This window comes from Heloderma suspectum, chromosome 2 (genome assembly GCF_057233095.1).
Source record: "Heloderma suspectum isolate Gila_16-S chromosome 2, 16-S_ref, whole genome shotgun sequence".
NCBI classification, from domain to species: domain Eukaryota; kingdom Metazoa; phylum Chordata; class Lepidosauria; order Squamata; family Helodermatidae; genus Heloderma; species Heloderma suspectum.
The window spans coordinates 192,461,381-192,486,175 of record NC_139459.1 but is presented as its reverse complement, the minus strand read 5'-3'; the positions used below and the strand labels follow the sequence as shown (position 1 = coordinate 192,486,175).

The 24,795-nt window shown below is 44.5% G+C and overlaps 2 protein-coding genes across 9 annotated transcripts in view; both read right to left on the bottom strand.

The window, feature by feature from the left end:
• Positions 1–3,322, bottom strand: part of CS (citrate synthase) — a 43,030-nt gene extending 39,708 nt beyond the window's left edge. Inside the window, exon 1 of the mRNA XM_084837090.1 lies at positions 3,114–3,322. Within this exon, the coding sequence (XP_084693216.1) occupies positions 3,114–3,167 (54 nt within the window). The 5' untranslated portion in view covers positions 3,168–3,322. The remainder of the gene's footprint in view (positions 1–3,113) is intronic.
• A 6,325-nt stretch (positions 3,323–9,647) lies between these two features.
• CNPY2 (canopy FGF signaling regulator 2) lies at positions 9,648–24,775 on the bottom strand. Of its 8 annotated transcripts, none has more exons than XM_084837068.1 (6): positions 24,629–24,775; positions 21,075–21,202; positions 18,890–19,005; positions 17,736–17,933; positions 16,202–16,298; positions 9,648–11,935 (listed from the first exon to the last, which is right to left on the bottom strand). In XM_084837068.1, exons 1-6 carry the CDS (start codon positions 24,646–24,648, stop codon positions 11,892–11,894), a joined length of 603 nt encoding a protein of 200 aa, XP_084693194.1. In that variant the 5' UTR covers positions 24,649–24,775; the 3' UTR covers positions 9,648–11,891. The 8 variants fall into 8 exon arrangements, with proteins under 8 accessions (XP_084693194.1, XP_084693199.1, XP_084693201.1 ...); XM_084837073.1 differs by lacking the exon at positions 24,629–24,775 and adding an exon at positions 24,510–24,535; XM_084837075.1 differs by lacking the exon at positions 24,629–24,775 and adding an exon at positions 24,414–24,507.
• Between the last annotated feature and the right edge of the window lie 20 nt (positions 24,776–24,795).

Sequence of the window (24,795 nt, the reverse complement as noted above, 5' to 3'; positions counted from 1 at the left end):
GGAAAAAGGGAAGATGGGTGCGAGAGGAGAAGACAACATGGATTAGAAACATAAAGATGAGGAGCTTACATGGCCAATGCAAGAAGGCCCAACTCCACCCCACTCCACTGTGTACACCCACATTCCCAAAGAAGTGACTAGGCCCAGAGGCCACTGCTTCTGGCATGAAGGAAAGCCACCAAATAAAGAGCCACTGTAATGTATAGGAGTACCCCCTCCTATACATAAACACATGCAGCAGGAGCTCACATGCACTTTTAAACAACTGTCAAGAGAATTAATATGATCATGCAGACACAGGGGAGGTCAGGTTACATTCAACATCATAGGAGAAGACTTCTACTGGCACAGCAGGGCTTCCCTTTCTCCTCCCACATTTCCTCCAGTGGGTCTCCCAAGACTCCAGAGCAGGTTTGGGGAGCACACAGGAGGCTGCAGGGTGAGGGTGAATCCATTCCCCCAGCGCTGTCCATTCCACTATCAGACACCACTGGATACAACTCACAGACTGGATGAACATTTCCATATGGGATGCTCACCAATGCTACCAAAGGCTATAGAAGAGCACCTGTGATCAATCCTGCTAGATACTTAAATTCCTAGCTACTGCCAATATTACTTGTTCCTCTAACTGGAGTATTTGCTGTTGCTTGTGAAAAACACTGACAGAAAAGGAAGATACCACATGTTGCACAAGTGGTTAAGACTGCAACTAGACCCATCTCTGGAGACCCTTGAGATGTAGCCAGGGTTGTTTTCAACCACCCGAAATTTGAGCAGCCCAATGTGTAGACTGGACTCCATTACTACACCCAATTATGCTGTAAGTAAGACAAATACTCCTCCCATAAGAAACTCAGTATTTCCCCCTCTCAAGCTCCTACAAACAGAGCTCAGCATTTGACATACCCTTGAAAACGCTGAAATCTCCAGACACTCACGTAATAGAATTAAGAGAACACTAAAATTCAATTATGCTCAGAAGAGGAAAGGACAAGCAACTCATCAAGAAGCAAAACCAGAAATAAGAAAAAGTAGTCAAAAAGGAAAAGGGGAGGGTGGTTGGGAAGGGATTAGAAGCATAAAGATGAAGAGTTTACTGAGGTCACTATGGGTCTGGCGGCTTTTGTTTCAGACACAAGCTAAGAATGTCCTAATTTTAACTTCACAATCCACTTTTCTTGCCATCCACATAAGCACTGCATATCTGTCCTAGACAGAATTGGCTCAGCAGATTTCCTCCACCACCAAGATTTAGTCCAAGTACAGCAACAGGTTAAAAGCCAGGAATGGCAGATGGGTAAATAAGACAGAAATAGGTTCTCTGGGATCAGCCATTTGAATCGATTTGTTAGGGAATTTTGTAGGGCTGGAGTCCAAATAAAATTGTCAAGAGGCCCTTCACCCTATGAGACAGTCATGAGCGGACTTTCCAGCAAGACAACAGCAGACAGGCTACTGAATTTCCTGTAGAAGGCAGATAATGAGACTGTGCTAAGGGATAACACACAACATGAGAAGAAAAATGGAAGCTGGGAAATTTTCCGTATTAGAGAGCATCCCTTTAGGAAATGCTGTCACCTGTTACAGGGAGCTTGTGGGTGGGTGGAGTTAAATTTCTCCAAATTTTAACACTGTTAGTTTGCAGCACACACACAAAGAGAGAGAGATAAGGAAAATGAAACTATTTTACAAGGAAGTCAGACTACTTTCCAAAGAGGCCTACTTTGCCGCTACAATGTTTAATCATGCTGGGATGCGAGCCAGTCAACAACCATTGATTTGCACAGATTCATATATACCTTGCCTTTTATGACCATTTTCACTTTAACAAATACCAGCAACAAGCAGCACAATACTGAGTGCTGATATTAAGAAATACTGCATTCCCACTTCAAACTAGAGAACAAGCAACTGAGGCCCACCTCTCTTCAGAGTTATTGAGCAATAAAAGAAAAACCACCCTTTGACAGCTGACCCTATTGCTCTCTAAGCAACCTGCAGACAGATACCTTTCTTTAAGTGATCAGACTGCTTAAGAGCGGCTGGGGAAATCAGGAAAGGGAGGAGGAGAAGGAGGCAGCACACACTTTCCTAGCTATGTTTCCATCAGCTAAAGCAGCAGAGTCTAGCTGCTTCAATCACAAGCTATAAAAAGGAACCAGAATACCCAGGATGCACCTTTCCCCTAAATACCAAACTTAAGGTTGAGGAGAACTATTTTATATATAAACTGTCCCTGCCAGAGGGACTGAACAGCTTCCCATCTAGAGGTCACGTGAACACAAAAAAGCGAGCCTGCCACTGCCAAGGCCTAAAGCTCTCAGAGCAGCACACTACCATGACATCCCAATACGAAGTCAAACCTCACAACGTCCGAACAGAGAGGAAGAGAAAAGGAGAAGGGATATATTGGAGCAGAAGCTTTCTCCCCTAAGAGTCAGATCTCTCCCCAACAAGCATCCCATTTCTTTCTAAAGAGAAACGTAACAAAGATCCCTCTTCCCTGCCCCCCCCCTTAAGACTTTATATTGGGGAGCAGAGGAGAGAGAAGAGATCCAAAGGGGGGAACAGCAGAAAACATTAAAAGAATCATATGAACGCCACAGCTTTTTTTCTCTACAGAAAGACATGCGGAGGTGGCGGGGGAAGGCAGTCCCAATCCAAGGACACAAGAGATTGTTCACACTCACACGCGCACGACTACATCCACCTAACTTGATCACAATCCTCCAAAAAGCCCACGCACCGCCCCCACCCCCCGAGGGGCGCTCCTCTAAGGTTGCGATACTATCCACAATGGTTTGGGAACAACTTGCAACCAAACATGCAAAGGATCGGGTCGCCAAAGCCCTTAGGATTGCGCTGACAAGATTGCAAGGAGTGCCCGCCCAGCACTAGTAACAACCCACCACCCGCGCACCCGCTTTTTTCTCACCCATTACACATACATAGAACGGGGCAGCCCCACCACAGCGCGGCCTCTTTAAGAAAAAAAGGCCCTGGCAAGTCCCCATAATGGGCGCGGCGCCTTTAAGGGCGGCCTGGCCCTTCCCTCCGAAAAACGGGAAGACAGCGAAGACCGAGAAGGAAACAGAGACGGGAATCTTCACCTTAGCACCCAGCAAGCGCGCGGCCGCCCTGCTGCTGGCAGTCAACAAGGTCATGGCGAGCAGCGGCAGAACCTGACGCGGCGGCGGCGACGGGGAAACCAGCGGCCGCCTCAGGAAAGGGGGAAGTCCGGGGGGGGGGAGCAGGCGTTGAAGACCAAGGTTGGAAAGAGGAGGCGGCGGCAGCGGCTGGAAGAAGAGCGGGCAGCGCCGGGCAGGGTCCTCGCAACGCGGCAGCGTCGGCAACGCAGGGCGGAGCCAGCCCCGCAGAAGACCCAAATCCTTAACGCAGCCACCCAGTGTCATCTGAATAGCCGCGCCCCCTTCCGGGCCGCCTAGGAGCGACACTATTGGGCGGGGTGGCCGATGGGCGTGGCCTTCCCCGCGCGCGGGGAAGGGAAGGGCATGGGCCTGACGGAGGATTAGGCGTCTTGCTCAGGCGCCTGCTGGCTCAGTCGTCCGAGGTGGCTCCCTTCCCCTCCCCCGCCTCCTTGCCTCTAACTTAGTGCGAGTTCCGTTGAGGGGCGGCAATTCGTTGCCCACTTTTTCCGGGCTTTTTACCACTTGCCTCCTGGGCAGGAAAAGCTTCACCTGTGTAATTTCCGCTGCCGGGTTCTTAAAGTGTAGAAGTGGGACCATTTGATTTTTTTTTTTTTAATGTGGAGAGCAATACATTTCATTATTACACATACACACACACACACACACTCTCTCTCTCTCTCTCTCACTATGCCTTATTTGGTCTTGGTTTTGATAGTCTATAGGGAAGCAAAGATGACTGATAGGGGCTCAGAGGCTGGAGAAATATAGCAATGGTTCTCTAGCACAGTGGAAGGTCACAGTGACACTGTAGTGCTGCTCCCACATTTATGCCTAAAACTATCCGAGTTGTTACCTCAGCACACGGTTAAACACAAACAGGGAAAGGCCTTGCTGCTTTTCTTATAAATCCCTAGGTGGTAGGGTGACCTTTCCAGCCCAATTCTACTCTGAAGTAAATCCCACTGAATTCCATGGGACCTGGGGAGCTTCCAGGCAAGGCTTTTATGGTGCTATTGTTGTTCAGTCGTGTCTGACTCTTCGTGACCGCATGGACCATAGCACGCCAGGCATTCCCGTCCTGCGGTCTCTCCCGGAGCGTGCTCAAGTTCATTTTCATTGCATCGGTGATGCTATCTAGCCATCTCATCCTCTGCCGTCCCCTTCTCCTTTTGCCTTCAGTCCTTCCCAGCATCAGGTTCTTTTCCAGAGAGTTTTCTCTTCGCATTAGGTGGCCAAAATATTTGAGCTTCAGCTTCAGTATCTGTCCTTCCAGTGAGCACTCAGGGTTGATTTCCTTTAGGATGGACTGATTTGACCTCCTTGCAGTCCTGGGGACTCGTAAGAGTCTTCTCCAGCACCACAGTTCGAAAGCATCAATTCTTCGGCGCTCAGCCTTCCTTATAGTCCAGCTCTCACAGCCATACATTACTACTGGGAAAACCATAGCTTTGATTAGACGGACCTTTGTTGGCAAGGTGATGTCTCTGCTTCTTACTACGCTCTCTAGGTTTGCCATATCTTTCCTCCCAAGGAGCAAGCGTCTTTTCATTTCATGGCTACAGTCACTGTCTGCGGTGATCTTGGAGCCCAAGAAAATAAAATCTGTCACAGCTTCCATTTCTTCCCCTTCTATATGCCAGGAAGTGATGGGGCCAGATGCCATGATCTTAGTTTTTTTAATGTTGAGTTTCAAACCAGCTTTTGCACTCTCCACTTTCACCCTCAACAAGAGGCTCTTTAGATCCTCTTCACTTTCTGCCATTAGGGTGGTATCATCTGCGTATCTGAGGTTGTTGATAATTCTCCCGGCAATCTTAATTCCGACCTGTGATTCATCCAACCCGGCATTTCTCATGATGTACTCTGCATATAAGTTAAATAAGCAGGGCGACAATATGCAGCCTTGTCGTACTCCTTTCCCAATTTTGAACCACTCAGTTGTTCCATGTCTGGTTCTTACTGTTGCTTCTTGACCCTTGTACAGGTTTCTCAGGAGACAGGTAAGGTGGTCTGGTACTCCCATCACTTTAAGAATTTGCCACAGTTTGTTGTGATCCACACAATCAAAGGCTTTAGCATAGTCAATGAAGCAGAAATAGACGTTTTTCTGGAATTCTCTTTCTTTCTCCATGATCCAGCGAAAGTTGGTGATTTGATCTCTAGTTCCTCTGCCTCTTCAAAACCCAGCTTGTACTTCCGGTAGTTCTCGGTTCGCATACTGCTGAAGCCTAGCTTGTAGGATTTTGAGCATCACCTTGCTGGCATGTGAAATGAGCGCAATTGTGCGGTAGTTTGAGCACTCTTTGGCGTTGCCCTTCTTTGGAATTGGAATGTAAACTGACCTTTTCCAGTCTTGTGGCCACTGTTGAGTGTTCCAAATTTGTTGGCATATTGAGTGCAGCACTTTAACAGCATCATCTTTTAGGATTTTAAATAGCTCAGCTGGAATACTGTCATCTCCGCTAGTTTTTTTGTTAGCAATGCCTAAAACTAGCCTAAAACTAAAGCAAGGCCCACTTGACTTCACTCTCTAGGATGTCCGGCTCAAGTTCAGTGACCGCTCTATCATGGCTATCAGGGACATTCAGATCTTTCCTGTATAGTTCTTCTGTGTATTCTTTCCACCTCTTCTTAATCTCATCTGCTTCTGTTAGGTCCCTGCCTTCTTTGTCCTTTATCATGACCGTCTTTGCACAAAATGTTCCCTTGAGATCTCCGATTTTCTTGAAGTGGAAATCTAGTCTTTCCCATTCTGTTGTTTTCCTCGATTTCTTTACATTGTTCATTTAAGAAGGCCTTCTTGTCTCTCCTTGCTATTCTCTGGAACTCTGCATTCAGTTGGATATATCTTCCCCTTTCTCCCTTGCTTTTCGCTTCCATTCTTTCCTCAGCTACTTGTAAAGCCTCATCAGACAGCCACTTGGCTTTCTTGCATTTCTTTTTCTTTGGGATGGATTGAGTTGCTGCCTTCTGAACAATGTTACGGACCTCTGTCCATAGTTCCTCAGGCACTCTGTCTATCAGGTCTAATCCCTGAAATCTATTTGTCCCCTCCACTGTATATTCATAAGGGATATGATTTAGGTCATACCTGAATGGTTTAGTGGTTTTCCCTACGTTCTTCAATTTCAGCCGAAATTTTGCAACAAGAAGCTCATGATCTGAGCCACAGTCAGCTCCAGGTCTTGTTTTGACTGACTGTATAGAGCTTCTCCATCTTTGGCTGCAAAGGACATAATCAATCTGATTTCGATATTGACCATCTAGTGATGTCCATGTGTAGAGTCGTCTCTTGTGCTGTCGGAAAAGAGTGTTTGCTATGATCATCGTGTTCTCTTGGCAATACTCTATTAGCCTTTCTCCTGCTTCATTTTGTACACCAAGGCCATGCTTGCCTGTTATCCCGGTGATTTCTTGACTTCCTACTTTAGCATTCCAATCCCCTATGATGAAGAGGACATCTTTTTTTGGTGTTAGTTCTAGAAGGTGTTGTAGGTCTTCATAGAACCGATCAACCTCAGCTTCTTCGGCCTGAGTGGTTGGGGCATAAACTTGAATTACTGTGATGTTGAATGGTTTGCCTTGGATTCATACTGAGATCATTCTATCGTTTTTAAGATTGTACCCCGGTACTGCTTTTCCCACCCTTTTATTGACTATGAGTGCTACTCCATTTCTTCTAAGGGATTCTCGCCCACAGTAGTAGATATGGTGGTCACCTGAATTAAATTCGCCCATGCTTGTCCATTTTAGTTCGCTGATTCCCAAGATGTCGATGTTCAATCTTGCCATCTCATGTTTGACCACCTCCAGCTTACCTTGATTCATTGATCTTACATTCCAGGTTCCTAGACAATATTGTTCTTTACAGCATCAGACTTTCTTTTCACCACTGGACACATCCACAGCTGAGTGTCCTTTCAGCTTTGGCCCAGCCGCTTCACTCTTTCTGGCGCTACTTGGAAATACCCTCTGCTGTTCCCCAGTAGTATATTGGACACCTTCCGACCTGAGGGGCTCATCTTCCGGCATCATATCTTTTAGCCTTGTGATACATTCCATGGGGTTTTCTTGGCCAGAATACTGGAGTGGGTTGCCATTTCCTTCTCCAGTGGACCACATTTTGTCAGAACTCTCTGCCGTGACCTATCTTGGGTGGCCCTGCACGGCATAGCTTATGGCTTCACTGAGTTACACAAGCCCCTTCGCCACATGAAGGGGATGGTGCTATTACCATGCCTCATTCACGGAATTTTATGAGAGGTCTAAATATCGTTTTCAGCTCAAAACAGTCCTGTGTTTTCCCACTGCAGCTTCTATCTTTTACTGCAGAAGGTGCTTCTAGAAAGAAGGCTCCTAGTGCTACCATTATGCAGCTATTTGGTCTCCCTTCTTAACTAATTTTCTGGAGTAAAAAAAAAAAATGGAAGCAGCAGTGGAAAAACACTGGAGGGTTACGACTTGAAAATGGTGTCTGGACACACTCATAATATTGCATGGATGAGACAGGGCAATTGCACAATAAACGCCTCATCCAGAAGCGCCCCAGAAAATCAGTTAAGGAGGAAAAGATGGAATTGTTTCACAATGCCTTCTAAGAACATAAGAAGAGCCATGCTGGATCAGACCAAGGGGACATCTAATCCAGCATTCTGTTCACACAGTGGCCAACTGCTGCCCACAGGAAACCCACAAGCAGGACACGAGTGCAACAGCACATTCCCACCCATGTTCCCAGCAACTGGTGCACATAGGCATACTGCCTCCAATACTGAAGGAAGCATATAGCCTTCAGGACTTGTAGCCACTGATAGCCTTATCCTCTATGAATTTGTCTGAGCTTTTAAAGCCATCCAAATTGGTGGCCATCACTGCATCTTATGGAAATGAATTCCATAGTTTAACTATGTGCTGTGTGAAGAAGTACTTCCTTTTATCTGTCCTGAATCTCCCTCCAGTCAACTTTATGGGATCAACCCAGGTTCTAGTATTGAGGGAAAAATTTCTCCCTATCCACTTTCTCTATATCTTGAGCAATTTTGTACACCTCTATCATGTATTTGTACACCTTCTCATTGACAGGGTTAGGAGCCCTCCACCTGGAAGCACCCTAGGTCCTAAGTAAAAAATACACTGGGTTGCAGTCTTAAATATCTGTCATAATTCCCCAATGAATGGCTATAACACAAAGGTCATCATGATGGCACATGTATGGAAAAGTTACACACATTGCTCAGTTCATGGAGCATAGAAATGTTTTCAGGTGGTGTTGCATCAGTCTCAGCACCTCATTGCAGCACAGAGAACTATTCAGGCAATCCTTCAATCCATTTAGCACACTAAACTGAAAGACCTATTTGAGCATGACATAGTGATGTCTCAGTATATAACTGTAGTATAATGGAGGAAAATTGCATCGAAGAATATGGTAATGTTCTGACACTTCTACTGCATGACATAATAGTTGTATCTGTTTTCTTCAGTGTGGCAAAAAGTCACATCTATTTTGCATCTTAATATAATCCTGTGAGATATTACTGCAGTTTCTCAGATGTAGTAGGGTGAGCTCTACCACTGGGCACATGGAGATGGCTGCCTCAGGCAAATGTTGGGAGGTTGTGATCAGCAGCGAGGTGTGGGTGGACAAAGCTGTGTGTGCCATGCAGCCTGCGGCCCTCAGGTGTGCTGTCCCATTGCCAGCTTGGAAGCAAGATTAAACTACCTGTCCAGTTTGCTCAGCTTCTGTAGGTGGATGGGGAGAAGAGAGGTCATCTTGTCCTTTGCTTAGGCAGCAAAATGCCTTGAGCCAGCCCTTTTAAACTCCTTTTTTGAAACAGAATTAGGCTTTACAAAGGCATACCTTCAGGTTCTGACAAAGGCCTCTTCATCCAAGAACAAAGCATGTCTCTTTAGTGCAATAGCATGGGGACTTCACTCAGCATTGTGCTTGTGTTGACATAATGTTGGATTGTACCACATAGCAGAACTGAAGAGTGTGGGAACAGCGACAGTAAATAAGATAGAACAAGTATCTTTCGTTAGCTGGAGAGGCAACATCATTCTACTGGACTCTGTCTAGACCCCTTGCTCTGGTGCCTCATATTCTACACTACCTCCTGAAAGCTGCCATGCCCTGAACACATATCCTGCTATTAACCTGTGCCCTGATGCCCCCTCATGCAGCATATGTGTGCCAAAGAGCAGAGTCCTCAAGCTGAACCAGAACAAAAAGGTCAACCTAGTATTTTCTTTGGAGAATTGGGGAGATGCTTTTTCAATCACTTTGCCATTCAGGATAGAGTTTCAGACATCTATTTTTCTGTATGGATGAGGACTCCTCAAATTTCATTTTTTTGAACTTTTCCTCAGTCAAGCAGGGAGGGAGAGGCACCCTAGTTGAGCTTCAATCTTATATAAACGAGCCACACAGGGATTCTACTATATTTAGGAGTATTAAAGTATTACAATTAATCAATCAAAATGAAGAACGAGTCTGAAAGTAACTTTTTGTTTCTACAGTTGTCTTGCTTCTGGTACATTATCTATAAATGCAACACGCACAGATATGACCCTGAAAAGGGGTGGTGGTGAATTCCTGCTGCTAGAGTCTGTTCTAGAAGTTTAACAAAAAGAAAGTCTCCGAAGTGCCACAGCACTTTTTGTTTTCCTGCTGCCACAAACTAAAATTAGTGACTGGAGAGGTCTGTTTCAATGGGATTGCTTTTTAGAATGTTGCATAAATGAGCAACATGATCATTCTGACTGATCATTTCCACATATATGCATCTACTGGAATAAGTTACGAAACAGTAGACATTGTTATCTCTTGCAGCAATTACAGCATCCTGTAACATATGTAAGACTTACATATGAAGTGCATTCTAACTTCCAAAAGTGCCACAGGATTCTGTTTTTGGAATAATTCAAACAGCAAGTGGCATAGTTATCTGAATTTCAAACAGAGGGCAGGTTCAGAGAGAAGGAAAAAAGCATTTTGAGTGCATTTGAAAAGGAGGCTTAGTGGCCCGCAATTGGAAACTAGAATCAAGAAGAAAAATCTGAAGAAAAAAGGGGAAGGCAAGACAGAGCCAGCTATAGAAGTAGAGATAAATCAGAGATTTGAGAGATAATTTATTCCTGGCACCTGTTTCAATAGACTGAACTGCCTTTGAAAAGTGTTCGGAAACTTCCATTAGTTCAGAACGCAGGTCACACTATTGTCTGGTGTTAAGATGTTCTGCTCACATCACTTCGGTGCTGTTTCCTCTACAGAGGTTGCCAGTCTGCTTCTGAGCTGGTCTTAACATTTAAGGCTCTAAACACCACTTCTGTAAACAGCAGCAACTTGGAGGCAATATTTGCTCAAGTTCTGTAATGTCCAAAGAGTTGCCAGCAGCTGCCCGAGGAAGCCAAAGCTCTTCCTCAATTTTTCCTAAAGGCTGGATGGTAGCTAGTCTTAACTGCATACAAAATAAAAGGGAGCAGACTTATGTAACCTTACATTCAGCATGTTTACATTATCAGTACACCCATGCCACCACATACAACTAAAGGAAACAAACTATACAGACAGCTTCAGCATAAATCACAGCATGATTTATTTTCTTGCCATCGCTGGCAGATCTGTAACCCAGAGTCTTGAAAAGAGGTGTTAAAAATAAGATACCAAACATTTTAAAAGCCCTTGAAGGAGTACAACACTTCTCCCATTCACTGCGTGGATTTTACACACAAGATACAGGCCATTCACATGGGCCGGTCTATATGCTCACATGGAGGCAGATAAAACAGCTTCTGTGTGATGATGGTTCCACAAGCATAACATACAGATTCGCTTGCTACCTGGCTTGGCTGCGGCATATGGAGTTTCCATAACACTGCCAACATTTCCTAGAGGCCACTGCCTGTGGTGCAGAGAGTCACCACACAACACAAGTGGTAACCGAATCCACATGTTACACCATCACTGTGGAGCAGTTACTGGACAGTAACCATTTGGGCAGCCTCATTATGGCAGGCACAACAGACTGAGCAACTTTCATTCGTGCTTGTGCTGAAATTGGCTGGAGACTGATCCTCTTTACAGTGGCTTCCTCTTAGGACTAATTATGAAGGCCTCTGTCATAGACTCTCCCCCTCTTCCCATTCAAAGGGTTACATAGATAAATTAAATGACTAAATTAAATTGTGACATGTCAAAATATGATAGTAGCAGAGCCACAAATTAAATGATTTGCCCGGCGTCACAATAAGAACCACATTCGGGACTCATAATACTCCGCTACTCAAGTCCTGCTGAACTTTAGAACTGAACCCAGGAGCTGTGCTGCTGGTCCCTTGACCCAACCTACAGATCAATACACCTGCATATAGCACAAACCATTAAAAACAGAACACGGAACCACTGGCTATGCAGTAGAAAAAAACGACTTTGACCCTGAAATGGACATCTTTCTTGTTCCCTTTAAAAATAACAAAACAATTTTTTTTTGATAATACTGAGTTTTAAAAGAGCCAGGTGAGGGACACAGCATCTTGTGTTTGCTTAAGAAAATTCTACAAAGAAACTTTGCTTTTGTTGTGTTCCAGAGGCATAATCTTTGGTCTCCAGACTGTTCGGTGGTGTTCTTCCCAAAACTGAAAGAAGGTTGCTGGGACAATTACAGGAGCTGTAAAAAGGGAGGTGGGTCTACAAAGGACTAGCCAACGCATCCACCAGGCCAGTCAGGCCTTTGCATTTCATAGTTCATCGTGTGGCAGGTGCAAGGCATGGTCACACAGATCTACAAGAGAGGCACAAAACAAATCTCTTTATTATGAGAACTGGAACTTGCAGCTAGATGACGGGGCTGCTTCAAACTTAACCAATATTGTATTATATCAGCAGTTCCTAAAGGAAGATGTAAGAGCTGTAATTATCCCCCCTCCCCGAAAGAAGAGTTTGAATTACTCCCGAAATACAGTAGATATAATCACCTAAATTTTGGGGGGGAAACCAATTATTTTTAGAATCCCAAGGATAATTTTCAATGTTTGTTTATACGTAACTTCAGATTTTGTTTCAATATTTGATTCAAGACATGTGGACAAACTTGATAGCAGGTACTTTATCCAGAAGGGGTCACCACAGGGCAATACTTTAGTAGTTAAAGGTGAGTTTTTCTGCACCCTAGCCTGTTCTTTTTCACCTCCCCACCTCCATGTTTACTCCCTCCTTCCCCTCTCCCACCCTAGTTCCCGCTAATTTAAAAAAATCCACTTTAAAGCACATCTCTGAATGCTCTGTAATAAATGATTCCACATTATCCGAAATATGCCTGATCTGCACAGTTTATTCTATTAACATTGCAAGGGAACTGGCAAAAACTTCAAGACTCCCTATCCCAATTAACCATGTGCTACCTAATCCCACACCAGCACAACTTGCAACCCACTAGTGACCAGTCCAAATGCTGCTGGCCAGCAATATTGGGGCCAGCAAGTTGTTACACACACACAGTTTTGAAGTCCCAGGAAGACAACCAAAACAAGGAGTTTTGAGTGCACAAAGGGCCACCAGGCATGGCTGGAGAGGGCTATGTTGACCTTGGTGGGTCACTTGTATATTCACATAAGAGCTGTGGTGAATTGTCCCTCACTGAAACAGCTGTCAGCCTAGCACTTTTTCTAAAAGCTCAGTCCAGCTCAAGAGACTTTTCAGTACAGGCAGAAATCATTGCTAGAATCTCCCATTCTCTCTTTCATAAAGAAAATCAGACTACTGATGACTCAATTATTGCTTTTGAGTCATAGAATTACGCAGGGTTAACTAATCTTTCTAATCACCATGGACATCATGAGACTAGCCACGCAATCCCAAGGCCTCTGGCAAACTGACTATATGGACAGATCGGATGACTGGCCGCCAATTATTAAGGCCACTCCTATAAGCCAGCAGCAGCTGTCTGCCTCATCTTGTTGATCTGTAACAGTATTAGTTATTAAGAATTGACTTTGTCTATGCTTGCTTGTTTAAGTCAGCTTTGAGCCTAAAGACAGGAGGATTAGTGTGTTAATTCCTTGGCTGGGTAATACTGAAGGCCTATTGTGAAACAGAAATGCTGGCCACTGGGAAGCCCTGCAGAATGTTCGGATGATCAGAAATAGGTGTTGCACTTTGGCTGTACTACCATGGCATCCTTCCAGTCCTCAAACACTAGAGGGCAAAGGTCAGATGGAAACAAGTAAGGTTCGTAGTCCAAAAATAGCTCAGGAAGAGCCAGTTTCCTAAATGGTGCCCTGGCAATTGGCCACTTGTCATTGATCTCATAGCCAATGAAAATCCACAGAGGGAGAGAAAAAGAAGACAAAAAATTGTCATTGGTCTGTTGTATTGGCTCGAGTAACTTTCCTGAAATAGCCAAGAAATTAAAAGGAGGAAAATTCTGCAGGTGGTTATAAAAGACAGAATACAGCTCTCAGCATCTCTCCACATGCAAATAATTTGAGTTTCCAGGACACTTTGTAGACAATTAAGGAGACATTGCTTAGCCCATTTCCAAGAGAGAACTACCTCCTAAGTAGAATACAGTAGCAATTCTGCAGCAGCAGTGTCATACTTACCTATTTAGTATATTTGTATACTGCCCTTCAGCCAAATGGTTTCATTTAATCGCAGTGCACCAAAACACAGACCTGGTTCACACAATCACCCAGGGTTAAACAAGGTACCCTGGCTTGTTTAATCCTTAGTATGTGCGGAGCATGTTTGCCATAATCACTCACCTGGGCACAGCTGGTCGTGTCGTCCAAACCTGGCAGTATGGCTTGTTGGAGGGGGAAACAACCCTCAACAGGCCATGGGTTATTTCAGGGTTCTTTCCCCCCTCAACAAGCCATGCCGCCTGGGTTCGGACAACATGATGAACCATTTCCGGGTGAGTAATTAGGCAAATTGCACCACGCACACACTGGCACACAACGAGGATTAAACAAGTCATGGTGGCTTGTTTAACCCTCAGTGATCGTGCAAACCAGTCCAATAATTCAATTCAGATACTGCATTAAACCATGGAAGATTAACTATAGTTTGGTGCGAGGCCTAATTTGACAAACCATGGGTTACAGTCGGAATCATAAACCATAGTCTGAATTGGGTTTTCAAACCATGGTTTGTGCCAACTATAGTTGATGCCAACATCTGAATTGAAAAACCCTAGTTATAGCTACTGCTCCACCTCCACAGGCTGATGCACTATGAAGATGGACTGTGAAGTTGAGAAGATGGAAAACAAAAGCAGACAAGGAGTTCTAGATCGTAGTGTGCCTGTTTTGTCTTATTTATTTGTATCCTGTCCTTCATCCATGGAGCTCACGGTTCTTCCTCCTCTTTTATCCTCACAACTGTCTTGTGAGGTAGGTTAGGCTGACAGAGAGTGACTGATTACCCAGATTCATCGCTGGATGGGGATTTGAACCTGGGTTTCCCCACTCTTGAGTTCATTGCTCTAACCACTACACCACACTGGTTCTCACACTAGTGGACGCTTGCAAGTTGAAACCATGTCTTGTATACTAAATTATGATTAGCGGAAAAAGTTGTTTGCTGTGATGTCTGAACTGAGACATAAAGACAACTCTATAGGGTATGCGTGGAGCACCTGTTCACTGCAAAGGGCCATATTCCCTTGGGGATAATCTGTCAGGGGCTGCAAACCAGTGGTGGGTGTGGCCAAAGCCAACGGTGGGCAGGACCAGAGTAAAAAATGGGCAGAGCCACCCTTTTTCTCTCTTCTCTTTCTGCTACACCCTTCTCTCACCCTCCCTCCCCACTTTCATCCCTGCTCAGCAGGTTGCCTGGGAAGGGGCAGATCACTCTTGCCAGAGATCGGAACTGACCTCCTGCAGGAGGCTTTAAAATTAGGCCAAGAGCTTCATGCAGATCATGAGAGACTGGCCAGGAGAGAGCTCGAAATTGAAGTTTTGGCTGACGACCTACAGTTTCCATCTGCTTGCTGACAGAATACTTTTCAATTTTGTTGATTCATTCATATCTTCTGGAAAAGAATCCTATGCTACTCAACTTTCCTCTAAGATTGTCACCCAGTGAAAGAAAACTTAAGTCAATTAATCACATGAGTTTTAATCAATTAAGGGAGCAATCCTATGGCCGCTAGACAGCCATAGGGTATCGTGTTATCTGGGAACTGACCTCCCCCCACTTCCAACAGCCCTGTGCTCCACGCTCACAAGAGGAGCGCAGAGTGGCCAAAAAGGGGTGTGTCTGGGGGCGTTCCGGGGCGGGGAAGGCGGAAATACCTGTACGACACATCCAATGCGTCGTAAAGCAGCCTCTTTCCCCACTCTGTCCTCCTGCAGCTAGATAGCCGCAATCAGCTGTCTAGCCGAAAATGCAGGGCAGGAGAAGTGCGGAGGGAATGATTCCCTCCGTGCTTCTCCTGCCCTGCTTTGAATAGGCAGTCGCCTCCAAGTTCGGAGGCGGCTGCCTATCTGGATAGGATTGCACCCTAAGGGTGCAATCCTATGCTTGTTTAGACAGAAAAAAGTTCTACGACTCTCAGCGTTCCTGAGCCAGCTATACTGGGAGTTGTGAGAAGTTTTTCTGTCTAAACATGCATGGGATTGCTCCCTGAATCTGCATAAGTATGCATAAGAATAAAACAATAGTTGTGAAGAAAAAGAGCATACTTCACTTGTTTTTAAGATGATGCACACACTGCACCATCTTAGAACAGAATTCCTCTCTGTGTGAGATAGGAGGAATCCCTCTTCTAAGATAGCACCAACCAGCCATGATTTGTTTTGCTAGTACTGATAGTAAAATACTAATAATAATTAGGATGATGGTGATGATGTTAAAAGCACTTGCTGCCCAATTAATTGGGTGCACTTTTTTAATTGATCAAAAGGCTTTTAACCTAACAATTAAACACTGCAACCAGACTTCCTCCCCTAAAAACCACACAGATGTTCCAATAAAACTATTATGGATCTTATCCATTATTAATGCCGACCAAGCCCATCTCTACAACTACTGATCTCATTCGTACCTGTTCGTTTGCTGCATAGCCGGTCCTTGACATTTTCTGCTTCATGGGAGAGGAATTCTATGAGCTCATCTTCATACTCTTCAGCTATACTCTCACACTGCACAGGAGAATCAAGGAAGTCAGCCATGCAGCTTTTTTCATGTCACTGCTTTCCATCCCACAGGGGGTCAGGTCAACCCTAAACCCCACTAATGCCAGATCAGCCCAAGACTGCTATCATAATTCTCACTTTCAGAAAAGCTGTACAAGGAAGAATATTCACAGCTCATATGGGATCAATCTGGGTAGGCGTGCTAGTCCTCTTCATTAACCTAGTACAGCCTCTCTCCTTTCTTGGATGAGATCCCATTCATTGTATGTGGAAGCCAAACATATATGCCCTGAGAACTTTCCCTTACTAAGCAGAGCAATCATATAAGTATGTGAGTGGCTCTCTTACACTGGGCTCTACACCCACAAAACAATGGTGCTGAGAAAGGAAAAGAGGGAATCATGTAATAACTGCATCAAGGAGGGGAATCTTCCACACACACCCGTGCAAGTGTGTGGATTCAGGACGGGGGGGCGGTAAGATTGCACTGGATCTCATAATTCGTAAAGCTATTTCTAAGATCTGTTAGTTAGTTTATCTGTGCATGTATCATTCTTAAAACTTAAAAAAAAGCCACCCCCATCATACATTCCTATTAACAGTTTGATAAGGGTTACGCAGCTTTTTCATATAAACTATAGCCTGTGATGGAGGTCAATGATGCAGGGATGGGGAACCTCCCAGCCACGGGGCACTCCCAGGTGGTTCCCCATCTGCCCAGCAAGGTTCATTTGCTGTTAATGCTGATCAGAGAGAAGAGTGTATTTAAAAGCAAAGCATCCAGCTGTTGTACAAAGATTTTGAGCTCTGCATTTTGCAGGCAGACCTGTTGCACAGAACTGAGCTGTGCATTTTGCAGTTATGAGACCTCTCTACTTGTGAGTAGATATGCAGAGGCTTGGTATTTGGGATGCTATTTGGAAGTGCTGCTGAGTGATTCAGTCCTGCTTACTTCTGAGTAAATATGCAGAAGCTTCCTGCTTATTTTTGAGTAGGCTTAAAGTGGTAATAATCCCTTTTGACCCTGCCCATGGATAGAATGTCGCCCCCACCCAGACCTTTCCCATTTTGCAATTTGAAAAGGTTCCTCACCCTTGCCTTACCATCTTTTTTTTAAATCCTGCCTGCTGTTATCTATTATTTTGTTTTCTGTGTATAATGAATGATATAGACACTAACTACCCAATCTGTTCTGCATCTTCAATGTGTCTTGCACACCATGGAGCTAGTCCAAAACTGCGGCTGTAATTATAATATTGCAACTACGGTGTCAACTGCTTGTCACCATAAACCCAACGCAAGTTAATGCAGTTTGAGTCCAGAAGGAAGAGAAGCTACAGACTGCAGTCAGGAGGATCCAACAGAGAGGTCTCCTTTCCTCTAGCAGCCAAGGCTTACAACAAAAAAAGCCGCTCATCCAACCTCACTCTCTTCATTACTCACAGCAAACTTCAGGCTTGATGCCACATCGCCATCAATTTTGGTTTCAGAAAGGTCCATCTTGGTCCCATCATGGGAGATCACCCTGACATAGTTTTTCCGATGGGTGGAGGGATCCACCTTCTCGCCATAATCGCTCATGTTCTCACATATACGCTCCAACAGTTCTGTCAGATGAGCTTCAGACCTGGCATAGGGCACCTATGGGAGAATGAATGCAGCTTGCTAGGCAGATGCCAAAAGCCTCCTGCCCGTCTTTACCTTGAACAGTTAACACTGTTTCCCCTCCAGCACCATTCACTGGAGGGACAGCATGTGATCTGTAAGTGTTAGACAAGCCTTACAAGCTGCCACTGAAGAGTGGTCAATCATTTTGCCCCTGAACAAACTGGAGGACAATGAAATGACTTCCTTAAGTTGTCACAAATAATGCAACAAAGATACTAAACACAAGTGCCAACAACCGCCTTCAAGGTATCCTGCTCCACTGCTATATGGGCCCTTCACCACTTAAGATCAAGGGGACAGCTGGAGGAAGAAGCAAAGCGTTCTCAATCATGGCTCCAAGGTTCTGGAATGAACCCTGCCCAAGGAGAGGCATCAGTGTCCTTTGTTAGTTTTAAGTAGGCATGCAAAGCCCACGTGTTCAGGCAGTCTTTTAGGGACAGGAGTTAGGTGCATTTTACTACTTCTTTTTTTTCAGTTTAAAATTGTTTTCAGTGGATAGTGGGCTGCTGAATTTTTATCTGATTGCTGCAATTTGTTTTAGACCATTATATACTGCTTGCTTTATGATGTAATCTTATGGTTTCAGTTATTGTAAGCTACCTCAAGATTTTTCAGGCATATTAACTGGCAAAAATAAATGCTCTTAATATCCCTCACAAAATGCTGAACACAACAATGCCTTCCTTTGGAGCAGAAATACCTTCTTGATTAACAGTTCCTGTCTACTTTGGAGGCAGAGCCCTTCTACAAAGCAAGGTGCCTCCATTCACTTTCACCAGATGTTTAAAATCCCAGCTCAAAGTTGTTGTTTTTCTCTTACAGAATTCTTATACCACTGTGTTAACCATCTTCCTAACCTCCCATCTCAGAGATTATAAAAAAAGTCTCCAAACACTCAACCAGTCTAGGGCAAGGATGAAACATGTTACCTCTACAATGGACTGGCTTCCATCTGGGTTGATGCGGAAGGAACCTATTTGGATGGTTTTCTTGGGATCTACCTGAGATATTTCCCACTCCAGCTCATCCACCAGGGCTCGACATGCTAAAAGCAAAGAGAGAAAACATGGGTCTAGAAAGTAGCACTGATGGGGAGAATATTACTCATCAAGACTGTTACAGTCAGAGACAGAACAGCCAAGGGCAATTATTTAAAAGGCACATTCAAAATAGAATGTTTATACACATAAAAAGAAAAGGATTCTCAACGTTTTCTTGTCTTACCTCTGAGTTGAACCAAATCATCTTCAGGGGCTTACTAGCCCTATGATCACATCAAAGGTCTCAGCAAAAATATACAAAACAGAGTACATTTCTATCTTGGACAACTCCAACGCAACCAAGTTTCCTTGCAGCTTTCCATTCCACTCATTAGTTGCCAGCCAAGTACTCATCTACCCCACTGCAGCTCCATCCATCCATCACATAAAACCTTCACTCTATGATTTACTACTGATGTTGGGAACATTCTCCAAAATTTGGCAGCTAGACAAACACGTTCTTCAAAACACAGCATACTGCAGATGGAAGTATGCCATGGAACAGTGTGTATGTTTGGTAAAAATTTACATAGCAGCACCTGACCACAGGATTTACAATCCATGTTAAACAGGCCAGAAACATATGCAGGAACTGAAGATGAATAGTGAGAAAAAAGCAGGATTGCCAGCTCCTGACCTTGACACAGCAACAGTTGCTCTAACCACAAAACAATTCCACCTTCTTTTCTTCTACTCTTCCTTCCAACCTTCTGTAGCAAGCAGAACTCCACTTCAGCTATTAAAGCAACAGGTCCTACTTCTAGGTCAGGAGCTAGCAACCCAAGGTAGCAGCAAATCCAATAGCAGGGGAATGGGAGCTACCCTGATTTCAGAAAGGCTTTTATGAAGAACTAGGTCCTAAGGAGGCAGGTCCAATGATCTCCCCTTCCATGTAGAGGCTAATAAAAATGCTGCTGTGGGGCAATGTCTCAAGTTGCAGAGCATACCATTTGCATTCAGCTTACCATGACAGCCAGCTACCAACCAACCAAGGATGTGCTATGCTGGTGCTAATTCCACACATTTGGGCTGACTTGCATAGACATGTTCGCCACAAAGGCGAACTATGTCATCTGAAAACCACTTTTCAGCAGCCTGCACATGGGCTAAGCAACATCTGGGTCAGCCCGTTGTTATTTAGGTGCTGCTAATTAACTGTGAAGTAGCTCAGCGATTAGGAGACATGGATGTTGTACCAGGCATACATGTAAAGCCTTGGTCAAGAACAGCTCATTGAAGAGGAGGCATATTTTGAACTGAGCAAGGTCTGAAGAGCCAGCAATGCTAATTCTGCCACCCATTCACTCATGCCTGCGGGAATGGACACATAAGGCAAGGGGCTCTTTAATTCCCTCCCAGTGAATAGCAATAAAGGCTGTAGCAAGGCCCTCCCCTGAATACACACCTCAGCCGCTCACTCCCAAGAAAGAGAAAATGGACTTTTGATTTTTGATGCATGCACTCCTCCCCTTTGCATCTCAGCTGCTGACTCCTATGCACATAGCTGAAGTGCATGAGCAGATGGGGAGGGATGGTTTCTGCTGCAAAAAGCATGTGAGGTACATAATGAGGGAAAATCCTTGGGATCAGAGGCTATGCTGGAGGCCAGATGGGAAACCGCTGGGGGCCTTGTGCCCCCAACCTACCTGTGTAAGGCTTGCCTTAGTCAGCTTTTCATCTCCATGTAACAATGAAAAAGTGAGAGTACAAAAAAGTGGCTTATCCCCGCACACAACGTGATGGTGTAATTCAAATGGAGTTCCTAGGACCCCAGGGGTTCCTCAGATGACTGTCAAGGGCTCTGCAATTAGAAGATCAGTAATGGCAGCAGACAAGCTTTCCTGAAAGACATCTTGCCCACCGCTCCTGGTCTCTCCCTGCATTCCAGAGTGGGTCTTACACCCTGGAACATGCGTCAGAATCCTCGGTAGACAAGTCGACATGGAAAGTGTTCCTTGAAGGCAGGAAGTTTGAAAACCATGGATGTAATCACTATTTTACTGTTCTTATTTTTTTTTCCAACAGGTCCGCCACCCATTGTTAATTAGATTAGTTAAAATATAGCCTAGTTTACCTCCACAGCGGAGATCTTGGCTCCTCCGGGCAAAAGCACCACTCAACAGCAGTGAAAGGATAACAGACAGGCAGACCGTGCTCGAAATCCAGCCATTCATCTTTGTGGGTGTGGGCAAGCGCCACAACCTGCATGCAAAGTCAGAAGTTACCCCAGGGCTGTTGTGTGGAAGTTATTTCCAGCGGGCTCCTCCATCCCCAAAAGCAAACTACTTCCGTTACTAGGAATCTCATCCTAACCTCCCACAACCACAGAAATATGGGCATGAGCAACACGCAGGCAGCCCAACGTCTGCCCTCAGTAGGACTCCATAGTACAAGTTATTATACTAAGCAACACTCTGAAAGGTAGCATTTATCCCCCAAGCTCAGGTTCAGAATACAAAGTGCTCTTTGTGCAGCAGGCCGAAGGCAGCAGTTATTGCTGGTCCCCAGATGCTTCCTGTGTCTTACATTTCTGACTGTTTGAGATATTTGCTAGCTTGGTATCTTTTCCAAAGAGAAAAAATAATAATCCCTCAGTGATACTACATGTAACACATACACAAAAGGAAAACGTGCAATAAACCGTAAAAGGTATAGTAAACTCCCAAACAGTTCCCAAGAAAAGGGGCAAAAGGAGTCTATTAGGAGTAATGTTCACACTTATCAACTCAGTTAAGGGCCAGCAGAGAAGGATAGGATGGGATCCCTCACAATTGCCAGGCAATATTTATAATCCATTCCTGGATTTCAAACAGAATCTTCAATCCTTCATGCTCTCCCAGTTTATCCACTGATGTCTGTATCCTTGTAGCTTGTCAAAGCCCAGCTTCCAGACCACCTCCCTGATCAAAATCTCTAAAGCTGCTGCGGAGACACTTCCCCATAGTTTTATAAATCCCATGAGACCCTGTCTGGAGCCATCCCCTAAGACCAGATTCAGCAAAATCGTGGAGTAGAGAATTTGTAGGATCCCATCACTTCGGACTTCCATGTACCAGATTGCATTTTCATGATATGTGGAAAGTAAGCGTATCAGGAAGAGGGCAGCACTAGCACGTCTTTTGTGTATGTTTGTTTTCTATATACAGGGAGATTTTTATAGGGTTTTTTTTTATTTTGGAGGCACTCAAAAACCAATTCCCTTACCTGCAGTCTAAGTGGTCCAGTCCAAGAAGGACTGCAGATTTTGCTGAATGTATAACTTGGCTCTCAAGCTCTTGTGGAAAATAAACTTACCAGTAGCCTGCAATTTCAAGGCTCCACCACTAATTTATCTCAGAAGAATGTCCTGAATTTGCATCTAATTAAAGTGGAAGTTGTACCATATGTATAGCTTGGCTCTTAAGACTCAAGCACAAGATAAAACTTCAATGCTGGGTTGGCCATCCCAGCATGTATTTTGGTCCAATGTAATGCTGACATCCACTTTTAAAAAGCATATCAACATTTAAAAACAAAAACACACAACAACATTGGTTTGATCAGTTCCAAATTACAAATTAAACCTGAACATACTGGTAACTTTAACAGAGAAAGGCCTTAAAATCAAGCCCTTTTATTTCAAGTATCAATTAAGAAATATTGCATACAACAGGCCTAGGGTGAACTCATACATGCACATTATACACCAAAACCTGTGTTTTGTATACATGGTTGTGTTCAGTCATGTAGGGACATATACAAAGGTGTTAATTGCCATGCTTTCCAGCCACATGTCTGTGGATATCACACTAGCAGTGTCAGCCCAGGTGCTTTTCACTGGGGTGGTTATGTGTAAATGTGTTACTGGAAATAACTGCAATTAACCCCTTTGCTCTACATCTATGTATGTGTATGGTGAGGAGCACCACGCTCACATAAACACACAGCCTCTGATGTATAAAATGGATGTTGGAAAAACATGGGATTGCACATTGATGAGGGCTTAAGTACTGCAAGAGTCTTGTAAGAAGTGAGCTAATTTTCTAACTTCAAATCTCAGTTGCTGAGACTGAATGGATTTACATTAGTTCTTACATCAAACTGATTTCTTTAGAAGTTATTTTTAATTGTGGATCAAAATGTTTGCATGAACAGATTCAAAAAGACAGTGTAATTCTATGCATGTTTCTTCAGAAGTCTCACTGACTGGTAATTAACCCGAAGTCTAAAGCTGTAATCCTAACTAATTTATGTGGGAGGGAGTAAGCCTATATAGTGAAACTAGCTTCTGAATAAACAGGTATAGGGGCTGCACTGTTAATCCCACAACCAGTTCTCAAGTAACATTAGTCTAGCCTCCACACTGAGAAGTTCTCTCTTCAAGTCCATACAAATGGGGGGAAATATTCTGGGTTTCTGTGATATAATTTTCTGAGAAGGCCCTAGGAAGTTTCCCAAATCTGGATAAAGCTCTTCTCATAGATTTACCTCCCCCCACCCCCAATAATATGTGAATAAAGCAATTCCACATAGTTCTCACTTCTTCTTTTTCTTACAAGTACGTGAAAACATACTTCCTAATAATTTTTTTTTTTTAAGAGTGCCACTGGAAGCAGCTGAAATGATGGGCTCTGATCCAGAGAGGGTTAAATATGCTTAAAGTGACTAGCTTTCTTTGGATGTCAGGGAGATTGCTGTGTTAGTCTGGATTGGGGCACTCATCTTTTTCCAACCACCATGTGGTCCAATAAAACAGAGGGTTGAAATGATATGGCTCAGATTTCCAAAGAAAGTTCCACTGAAAGAACTAATGAAACACTTCAATAGAGCCACATGATAGTATAAATGCTAAACGTTGCACTGAAGTGCATAAGAACTGCATTGTGTACTTCAAACAAAAAAACAAACTGAAGGCAGATAGAGGATATATGATATTGAGGGAACTGATACTTTATGAGACCTCTTGAAATAAAGTCATGTTCCATTATTTTCAGTTGTATTCCACTGTTTTGAATAACAGCGACTCTACCCGTAACCTTCCCGACAGAACATTATCCTCCAAAACACTGCACGTATCGATCCTGTTCCTGTAGTCTAGTATAAAGAGATGCCCTACAAAAAGCAGCAGCATTTATATAGCCCGTTTAGTCTTCCAAGCACTTAAAAGACATTATTTCCGCAATCTTAACAACACCCCTGTAAAGCAGGCCATTATTAGTTAGGCCCGTTTTGTAGCTGAGGAGCCGAGGCTGAGAGAAAGGAGGGTTGCCTAAGGCAACCAGTGTAGTGCGTGGCAAAGATGAGGTTTAAATCAGGGACGTTCTAACTCCTATCCTTCCTCGCTGCGTTGCACGAGTTTATCAATGCCGCCGCTGCCGCCGCTCTTTATAATAAGCTGCCCCCATTTCTGAGTACTCTGCTCCCCCTGCTTAACTCTCACCGTCGCCTCCGCCTCCTCCCACAGCGGAGCCCGAGTCCGCCCGAATCCCCAACTCAGTGCCGGCTAGAGCAGCTCCTCCAATCTTCCTACCCTTTAGGGGTGACCAACGTCTGCCTGAACCGTCTGCCTGTCTTCTTCCCGCCTCGCTAGCTCCGCCGGAGGAACACGGCCAAATCCCACCCCATTCCTCGCGTTCCCTATTTCAGTACCCTCCTTTAAGCTCCCGCATTCGGCCTCTCTCAGACGCAGGCGCTGCCAAGGTCGACTTAGCCTCACGGAAGGACCCTTCAAGGACCCTCCAGCTCGCGTGGCGAACAGCGCGGCAAGCTGGCAGCGAGATAGGCGGGGCTAGCCTGAACAATGGCAGCAGGCCGAA